The sequence below is a fragment of the Fukomys damarensis genome, unplaced genomic scaffold (genome assembly GCF_012274545.1).
Source record: "Fukomys damarensis isolate Sample0158 unplaced genomic scaffold, DMR_v1.0_HiC HiC_scaffold_38, whole genome shotgun sequence".
NCBI classification, from domain to species: Eukaryota; Metazoa; Chordata; class Mammalia; order Rodentia; family Bathyergidae; genus Fukomys; species Fukomys damarensis.
The window spans coordinates 44,218,623-44,229,002 of record NW_022900950.1 but is presented as its reverse complement, the minus strand read 5'-3'; the positions used below and the strand labels follow the sequence as shown (position 1 = coordinate 44,229,002).

The window sequence follows — 10,380 nt, the reverse complement described above, 5'->3', positions numbered from 1 at the left end:
TTTTTTTTTTTTTTGTATGAGGAATCAAACTCGGGGCCTTGTAATTGCCAGGCAGGTGATATACTGCTGACCTCCCTGGCCAATCTATCTTCTAATGCGTTAAATACTGGCTATGAGATTATAGTTCAGCTTTGGAAAACATTACAGCTTTTACACCCCCCACCCAATCTTTCTTTTACTTCTTTCTGTGCTGGAGATTAAACCCAAGGTCTTACACCACCAGGCAAGTACTGTACTGAACTATACGCCAGCCCCCATCACCACTGCTGACCTCCCTGGCCAATCTATCTTCTAATGCGTTAAATACTGGCTATGAGATTATAGTTCAGCTTTGGAAAACATTACAGCTTTTACACCCCCCACCCAATCTTTCTTTTACTTCTTTCTGTGCTGGAGATTAAACCCAAGGTCTTACACCACCAGGCAAGTACTGTACTGAACTATACGCCAGCCCCCATCACCACTTTCCGGCCTTAGGCTGATGTCTTTTGTTCATCAAACCACTGTATTAATCAAGTGTAAGATACTTGTAAATGGTGCTCAGAGCAACATATTAGGAAGCTTTGGAAACCTTTGGCTGCACAATGAAGATACTTTGAGTATCTTCCTCAACATTTTCTGAACTTCTTAACCAGAAGGAAAACAGTATTACGATGCTATTTATTCTTTCATGGCACCTGTGTTGTCATAAGTTAAACATTCTCATTAAATTTTCTAGGTGCATTTTCAATTAGAATAGATTTATTTACCTTTATGGTAAGAATAGCTACAATGTAAGACTTAGGAAATGTAATCCATATTTTAACCTTCATGGGGTTATATAGTATTGTGATTTTTAAAATTTTTGGTAACTCTTTTGGTAACCTTTTATTTGGGTTAATAAATGAAATGAAATCTTAATTATCAAAAACATTTAGTATTATATTTTCATAAAGTATTAACTTTTTATAGGAAAACTATAGAAACCTACAAATTCTTATTTTGGATATTTATATGTTTATATGGTGTAACATAGTAACATAGTAACATAGCCTGCTGTTTTTCACTTCTTTTTTTTTTTTTTTTTTTTTTGGTGGTACTAGAGATTGAGCCCTAGACCTTTACACTAAGCTACCCAGTCCTATTTTATTAATTTATTTTTGTTTTTGTTTTTGTTTTTTTTGAGACAGGGTCTTACTATGTAGTTCAGACTGGCTTTGTACTCACTATGTAGCCCAAGCTAGCCTCAGACTCACAGTGATCTTCATGCCTCAGCCTCCCTGTGCTGGGATTGCAGATGCACGCCACCACACCTGGCAATATTTTTTTTATTTTGAGACGGTTCTTGTTAAATTGTCCAGGCAGGGCTTGAATGGTGATCTTCCTGTCTTACCTCCCAGAATACTTGGATTATAGCCTTGTGTCACCAAGCCCCACTAAATATATTTCTCCAAGTATTATGGTTTGTCACTGGGCGTGGTGGTGCATACCTGCAATCCCAGCACTTGGGAGGCTGAAGCAGGAGGATCTCATGATTTGAGTCCATCCTGGACTGTATTAGTAAATTCAAGGCCAGCCTAAACTATATAGTGAGACCCTGTCTCAAAAAAAAAAAAAAACAAACCAAAAAACATCTGGGTGTGGTGGTGAACTCCTATAATCCCAGCACTTGGGAGGCTGAGGCAGGAGGATTGCTGTAGGTTCAAGACCAACCTGGGCTACATAGTGAGACCCTCTCTCAACCAAAAAAAAAAAAAAAAAAAAAAAAAAAAAAAAATTATGATTTGTATATTCTGAGAGGTATCAGGATAAGATAAAAAGAATGGTCTTGTTTTTTCTTTTCTTTTCAGTATTTGGGATTGAATCCAGGGCTTTTGAAGTGAGCTATATCCCCAGCCTTTCTTTCTTTGTTTTTGAGATAGTCTCTGAGTTGTCTAGGCTGAGTTTACACTTGCAGTCTTCCTGCCTCAGCCTCCCAGAGTACTGGAATTACATGCAGAGTCCACCACATGTGACTCCAAAGAGAGTTTTTGTTTTGTTTTGTTTTGGTTTTTTTGTGAGACAGGGTCTTGCTTTGTAGTTTAGGTTGGTCTTGAACTCACTATGTAGCCCATGCTGGCCTTGAACTCAGCATGATCCTCGTGCCTCAGCCTCAAGTGCTGTGATTACAGGCTGGTACCACCATACTTCCAAAGACTTCTTAGTTGTGCATATCTCAGTGCCAATCTCAGGCATCATTTATTAGTCATCTACCTTTGGGGACATTATTTCACCTTCTGAGCTTCAGGTTCTCATCTGCAAAATTGAAATATCATTAGGAGGATGTGAGAAGTTAGAAAAGTTTCTGAATTGCTCTACATAGTTCCTAGCATATATACTAAATAGATGTTAGTTCCTTTCATCTTTTTTTTAGGACCATAGAATTTTTAAAGGATCAAAAAGCTAAGAAAATACAATGTGTAGTGTCATGAAAATACTTCATTTACTGTTAAAACATCTTTTAATTTCATTGTTTGATGAAACCTGTGTGCTTTAAAGTACGCAGGAGTTAAAAACCCAGTATTGAGGAATAACAAGTGACTTTTTTAGGAGAGATGGGAAACATGGTGCTTAGAAGTTGAAGTTCCTAAGTGAGTCATAAATTTAATCTCTGAAATGATGAGAACTTATTATCAGGACTTACATTACAGGATTCTTCTGAGGAACAAGTTAGGTTATACGTGTAAAGCAGCATTCTCATCTGTTATTGCTGTACCCCAACCTAAGAACCAGTTCTGTTCTGAGAGAATGTTTTTAAGTTGGATTCATTTGTATCCAGCAAAGTGAGTGTTACACGGTACACCTATGAAAGTTCTCGAATACTCATGGGAACTTACTGTATTGTGAGAGAATTTGCTACTGTAATTTCTATACTGAACATTTAAAGCTTTTTTCTTTATAGTATAATGTTTTTAAATCTTCAAATATCAGTAAAGGTATCAGGTATTGGCTAGGAACCACCAATAGGATGGTGGAAAGCCATGAATTGGTGGTGCATTGTATCAACAGTATAGCATTTAAATCCATCAAACTTGTCAGTGTCCAAACTCCAAATGAATTTTTCTTTAATTTGACGTGATTTTTGAGAAAGCTTCCTTGAAAGGGGAGAGATACATATTTTTTAGTCAGACTGGAGAGATAAATGTGATAAGCGTCCTTATACACTGTACGTGTTATTGATAGGTCAGTGTTGGAAAAGGAGATATCTGGTTTTCAGCTCTGTGAGACAATTGTTATCTGAAGAAAAAACAGGAAAGAAGCCATGGAAACTCACTTTTATCATTCCTCTCAACACACATTTAGAAATTTCTGAATAGTTTGAAATTGACATTATACAAATATGTAACCTGGAACCTGAATAGTTTGTTACCTTTCTTTTGTATTTCTCATTTAAATTTTATGATTAATGAACTGTCATGCTTTCCCTACTAATAATTAATTAGCTTCATGAAGATTTACTTTGATGCTGTTGGGGAAAGATTTTTGTTTTTTAGTGGCTCAGTGTGTCCCTTTGGGATCACAATACTGAAAATGCTGTGTTCTGTGTTTACAGTTTACTTCCTAGTATTATATTTTTCCATTATATAACAAACTAAGGTTTAGATTACCTATATGAGACCTTTCCTTTAGTATGCTTTAGTGCTATATCCCTCCACTAGCCAATGTCCCACAAATTTTGAAATTTTTTTTGTACTTTCATTTTCATTCAGTTCTATGTATTTTTACAATTTCCTTTGAAATTTCTTCTTTGAGCTATGGGTTGCTTTTAAGTGTGCTTAATTTTCAAGTGTTTGGAGATTTTCCTGTTGTCTCTTTTGGTTTGTTTGTTTTTTGGTTTTGTTTTTTGGTACCGGGGATTGAACTTGGGTCCCTTCGCTTGCGAGGCAGGCCACCAAACTGCTGAGCTAAATCCCCGGCCCATCTTTTTTTCTTGAGACAGAGTCTCACTATGTAGTTTAGGCTAGCCTCAAATTCACAGCAGTCCTCCTGCCTCTGCCTGTGGAGTGCTGGGATTACAGGAATGAGACACCACACCTGGCCTGTTGTCTTTCTTTTACTAATTTTCAGTTTAATTCCATTTTATTTTGAGAACATATTGTATATTATTTCAGGGTTTTTTAATTTTTAAATTTTTTGTCTTTGTTTTTGAGACAGGATCTTGCTATGGATTCCAGGCTGGCTTTGAATTCACTATGTAACCTAGGCTGGCCTGGAACTTATGGCAATCCTCCTGCCTCAGCCTCCTCAGTGCTGGAATTACAGGCATGTGCTATGACGCCTGGCTTTGTTTCAGTTTTTTTTGGTGGAGGGGTTGTTTTGTTTTGTTTTGGGTTACTGGGGATTGAACTTGGGACGTTGCTCTTTCAAGGCAGGTGGTGGAATCACTGAGCCAAATCCCTGGCCCCTGTTTCAGTTTTTAAAAATGTGTTTGACTTGTTTGCTCAAGGCTCTGTATTTGATCCCCAGCAGTACAATGAATGAATGAATATATTGAAGTTTGTTTCATGATACCTTGCTAGGTAAATGTTCCTTGGGTGTAGTAGGAATTTGTGTCCTGCAGTTTCACAGTGTTTGATAGATGTCAATTTGATCTTGTTGCCAGGTGTGGTAACGCACACCTGTAATCCTAGCACTTGAGCGTCTGAGGCAGGAGGATTACTGTGAGTTTAGGGCCAGCCTGAACTACATAGTGAGACCCTGTCTCAAAAAGAAAAAAAAAAAAAAAAGATCCTATTGGTTGGTGTTCAGTTTGTGTCTGGTAGTTTGTTATCCTAGTAGTTCTATCAATTGCTTACAGTATGATGTTGAAATCTCCAACTATAATTTTGAATTTTTCTACTTCATTAGTTTTTCTTTCATTCATTCATTCATTTGTGGGGAGGGATTGAGACAGGGTCTCACTATGTACTTCAGGCTCGCCTCAAACTCTTGGTGATCCTCTTGCTTCAGCCTCCCCAGTGCTGGAATTATAGGCACACACTACCACCACCCCCGCCTCTTTCATTTATTTAGAAATGGAATTAGGATTGCTATGTCTTCTTAGTTGATTGATCCTTTATTTTTCTCTTTCTTCCTGTAACTTGTCTTTGCTTTGAAATACTACTTTATCTAATATTTGTATTGTCACTAATTTTTTTTTAATTAATGTTAAAATGGAAATAAAGTGTTGGTAAATGGGGAGGGGAGGAGGGTGTGAAGGGAGGGCAGGGAAAAGGGGAAAAAATGAGAACCAAGACCTGTCATGTAGAGGTACAAGATCCCAATGATGAATGTAACTGTACTGTATACCTAAAATGTACCAGTAAACTTAATTAAAAAAATTAATGTTACTGAGATAAATACTTTTCTATCTTTTTTACTTTTAATCCACTTATGTTTAAATAAAGTTTTTGTTGGACACCATATCCTTGGATAGAAAAGGGGAAAATGAGAACCAAGACCTGTCATGTAGAGGTACAAGATCCCAATGATGAATGTAACTGTACTGTATACCTAAAATGTACCAGTAAACTTAATTAAAAAAATTAATGTTACTGAGATAAATACTTTTCTATCTTTTTTACTTTTAATCCACTTATGTTTAAATAAAGTTTTTGTTGGACACCATATCCTTGGATTATACAGTAAATAGTACCTTGGTTCATGAACCTACTTATTTTTACTATTCTGGTCACAAACTGCCAAATCAAATTCAATAGTTAGGTTCAAAATTGATTTTATGGAGAAATTTGATTCATCCAATTCGGTTTGTGACCAAAATGGTGGAAAAAAATAAGTTCCTGAACCAAGGTACCACTGTATTTTAAACCACTGTGCCAATCCCTGTCTTTTGGTGTAGTTAGACCATTTGTATTTACAGTAACTATTGATTTGTTAGAATTTCAGTCTCTCCTATTTGTTTTCTGTTCATTTTTTCCATTTCTCATTTCTTTGTCTTGTCTTTGCTTCCCACCTGCCACCCCCACTGGGGATCAAACTCAGGACCTTATTGCTTGGCAGGCAGGAGTGGTACCATTGAGCTACATCCCTGGCCCTAATTTTGCTTTTTTTTTGAAAACTGCATACACTTTATTTTCATGATTCCATCTTGTCTTATTTACATATTTTAAAATACAGTTTGTATAGTTTTCTTAGTAGTTGCCCACACTGAACACTTCCTCTAGGCACTGTCTGTTTAATCCTTATTGAAACCACAGGAAGGTAGTCTTTTAATCCTTATATTATGCCTGAGGAAACTGAGCTCAAAGAGGTTAAGAAATTTGTCCAAAGTCACTTGTTAAGTTGGTGGGCAAGCCTAGGTCTAACTCCAAAATTCATGCCTTTAGCAATATTACCTCATTACTGTTAATTTTATGATATAGGCTTTATAATCAAAATTATAATTTTTGTCTTATTTTCTAGGTCTTGATGATGATGGTTCTGAATTTCATGAACATATATTTCTGGATAAATACCTGGAGGATTTTCCAAAACAAGGACCAATTCGCCACTTCATGGATTTGGTGACTTGCGGTCTTTCCAAAAACCCATATCTGAGTGTTAAACAGAAGGTTGAACACATAGAGTGGTTCCGAAATTATTTTAAAGAAAAAAGGGACATTTTAAAAGAAAATAACATACAGTTCAACTAAGACCTTAGAAATTTTTATTTCAAGCTATTGGAAATTGATATAATGAAATAAAAATAATTCTAGTTTAATGTTAATTAGTACATCTGATTTGACTGATATAAGTCATAAAGAATCCACTTGTCAAAAATTGCCTTTTGAAAGGAAAGTTTATTCTGGTGAACAGAGACTGAAATCAGGATATTCTAGCAGCTAGCTGGGAAAAGCTAAGTTTATCACGTGTGTGTGCGGATGGCTGACGTTGGGAGAGAGATAGTGGCAGCTAGCTGGGAGAGATTTCATCCGAGAATGGATGGGCTAACACTCGGAAAGAGAGAGAGCTACTAACTGGGAAAGGAATTAGACTTATACAGGTATTGAAGGGGCTAAGGAATCTGGGGTGAAATGTTCATTGAGTTGGATGCTCAAGGACAGTGTGATCAGTTGTGTACACAGTTACTCTGTTTCTTGGCACCAAGGGGGTTGTATACTACCTTTTTAGTCCATTTGCACTATGTACTGGACAACTGCTGTTGTCTGCTACAAGCAGCCTGTTGGCTTGCTTTGTCCCATTTGTTTGTGAAGAACTCACGTCATGCCTGACAATATGAATGAATGTTAGTTTTTAAGTATGATGGTACCTAAGGGATACCCTTCTATGGAGAAAAGTCCATTCATAGATTTAAAAGAATCTCTGAGTATTAGTGGTAGGTTTAAGGCAACTCCCATCTAACTTTTTTCTTTTCACTCAGTGCCTGTACTGCTTTGAAATACAGTGTAATAGCCGTATATCTGATGACACCAAAGTACTTGCACTAGTCCTTTTTTTTTTTTTTTTTTTTTTTCTTTTTGCCACTACAACAAAATACCAGAACCAGGCTTACTTTACAAAGAGGATACATTTATTTAGCTCACAGTTTTGGAGACTGAAAGTCCAAACAGCAAAATTGGAGATCTGGCAAGGAAATCACAAATGTCAGGAACGTGTAGCAGAAAGAGATCATACCCTCAAAAGGAGGCTGGAGGAGGAGGCTCCCACCATCCCTGCTGAGGACCTAATGACCTCAAGAGACCTACTAGGCCCCACCTCTTGAAGTCCACACTTTCTGCAGTGAGGACCAAGCATTCAATACAGGAACCTTTGGGGTAAATGCTCAAATATATCCAAGTCTCTACAGAGCTGTTTATAACAGTGCTGATTTGATTCGTAGACATGTCTATATGCATAAATATATGGTTTTCATGCCTTTGCATATATATTTTATGTCTTTCACACTAACTTAGCCTCACCTAAGTCTGTATCACTGTAAAGAAATAAACTTGGGAGGGCAGGGACATGGGAAAAAATGAGAACCAAGACCTGTCATGTAAAGGTACAAAATCCCAATAATGAATGTAACTGTACTGTATACCTAAAATGTACCAATAAACTCAATGAGAGATTAAAAAAAAAAAAAAGGAGAAGTAACCTTGGCCAGGTGTGGTGATACCCACCTATAATCCCAGCACTGGGGAGGCTGAGGCAGGCATATCATGAGTTCACTCAGGACCATCCTGGCTATATAGTGAATTCAAGGCCAGCCTGAACTGCATAGAGAAATCCTGGCTCAAATAAAAATAAAAAAGTGACCTTGTAGAAGTAAGTGGCGAAGTCTTTATGTCAAAGTTAAAACTATTTGTTTTCCATTATGATGTTTAGCAGTAACTCACCTACTTGAAGAATTAAAGATTCTTAAAACAAATAGACCTCTTAAGCCTAGCTTCGCGACACAGACCTGCAAAAAGCAAAAACCAAAACAACAGGGTGAGATGCCAGGGATTAAGCTCAGTGATTCCTCTGCCTGCCTTGCAAGTGCAAGTTCCCGAGTTCAATCCCAGTACTAAAAATAAAACCAGGGCAAGGCATGCAGCATAGTGGAAAGACCCTGGATTCAACCCCCAGTACCAATAACTAATTATTTTAAATATTAAAACTCAAAACAGGGCCAGGGATTTAGCCTAGTGGTTCCACTGCCCTCCTTGCAAGCACAAGGACCTGAGTTCGATCCCTGATACCAAAAAAAAAAACACCTCAAAACAGTTTTAGTTTGCATTGACCCCAGGCTAGTGGTGCTCCTGGCCTATCATACAAATTGACAGAAATCATACAAAAGAATTTACCATAACCTGAGGCCACAGATTACAAAACCATCTGGAGAATGAGGTACCATGAAGGGGTACCAGCAGAAACAAGACCACAGAATTAGACTTGTAAGGCCTTTGAATATTGGATTTAGCACATATACACATATAAAATATGTTTATAATAGAATATTAAGCAGGATATTTAAAAGTGATTAAGCAGATTTGAAAAAAGCCCAGGGAGATTAACAGCATATTAGACACTAGAAAATTGTTGTAAAGAAACCCCTTATGCAGCAAAAACAAAAACTAAAAAGGAACATTTGTATGATCAGATGATCAGGAGACAAGGGGGTAAATTATCTTGCAAGCTGTTAGTCATTTAAATGAGTTTCTTTTACAATTAATAAAAGATTAACTCACAATTAAGCAACTAATGACAGAATGCATTCTTTTCAAGTACATATTGAGCACTTTAAAATTGGATATTGGTATATGTGTTATTGATATGTTTGGAATATCTTTCAAAAATGAGGACTAAATGAAGTTGTCAGATACATGAAAACAATTGGCTACCCAGAGACCCTCACTAAAAGATGACCTGATGCCAATGATGACTGTAATTTCCATCTCACAAGGTTTGTAGGTATTGAGAGAGACATGTCACAGCCAATAACTGGCATAGTCTCTGCTTCAAAACTGATGGCGGAGCTGGGTGCAGTGGCCATGCCTGTAATCCCAGCTACCTAGGAGGCTGAGGCAGGAGGATCACAAATTTGAGGCCACCCTGTGCAGTTTAGTGAAGCTCTCTCTCACAATGAAAATGGCTGAGGATGTAGCTCAGTGGTTTTGTGCTTGCCTAGCTTGCACAAGGGCCCTGAGTTCAGTCTCCTGTACTGGGAATTAAATCAGTCAGCTCTGTTTCCATGTATTCCTTCCCAGAGCTTGGATGGACACAATGAGTCCTTTTTTCACTGTGCAGCATTTAATTGTGAATGTCAGCACGCGACTTGAACATTTTCAGATCCAGTTACCATTACCCAGCGTAGGTGAAATAGAGTACTTCATTTTAATCAACTATTACCCTCACTTTCCAGTACCTATAAACAGTCATTTTTAGCACTATTTTCAAAATCGGCTTTGTTGACTTGCACTTTGGAGGGAAGTGGAAATGGCCAGAGACATTGAAAAAGAAGGATTTGTCATCTAACCTCTGTTTTCAATCCCATGTTTAGTTGCTTCAAACTCACCACCAGGAAGAGAGACCAAAGTATGTACAGATGAGTAGTCCTTAGTGTTTTCTCTACTGTCTTTTTTGTTATTTTTTAGCTTTTTGAGACAAAGTCTTGCTATGAAATACAACCTGGCCTGGAACTCAGCAATCCTCCCGAGGGCTGGGACAGACAAGTGCCACTGTGCCTGATTCTGTGGTCTGTCTAAATATTCCTGTGGATATTCCAGGGAAGCAGAGTAAGAGTAGATCTCATATTAACAAAATGATAATGACTGAAATCTGTGTGGTACTTTGATGTCATATAAAGTGTTTTCACGTACATCATTCATTCATTTGTTAAGCATTTCCTAACCTGGTTATGTGCTACACCTCTACTAGCTACCAGAATTTTAATACACT

The 10,380-nt window shown here is 37.4% G+C and overlaps 1 protein-coding gene across 2 annotated transcripts in view; it reads left to right on the top strand.

The window, feature by feature from the left end:
- Mrps31 (mitochondrial ribosomal protein S31) overlaps positions 1-7,446 on the top strand; it is a 29,646-nt gene extending 22,200 nt beyond the window's left edge. For both annotated transcript variants that reach the window (XM_033760002.1, XM_010639168.2), the window contains one exon: positions 6,421-7,446. In XM_033760002.1, the coding sequence (XP_033615893.1) occupies positions 6,421-6,650 (230 nt within the window). In that variant the 3' untranslated portion in view covers positions 6,651-7,446. The remainder of the gene's footprint in view (positions 1-6,420) is intronic.
- The last annotated feature ends 2,934 nt before the right edge of the window (positions 7,447-10,380 follow it).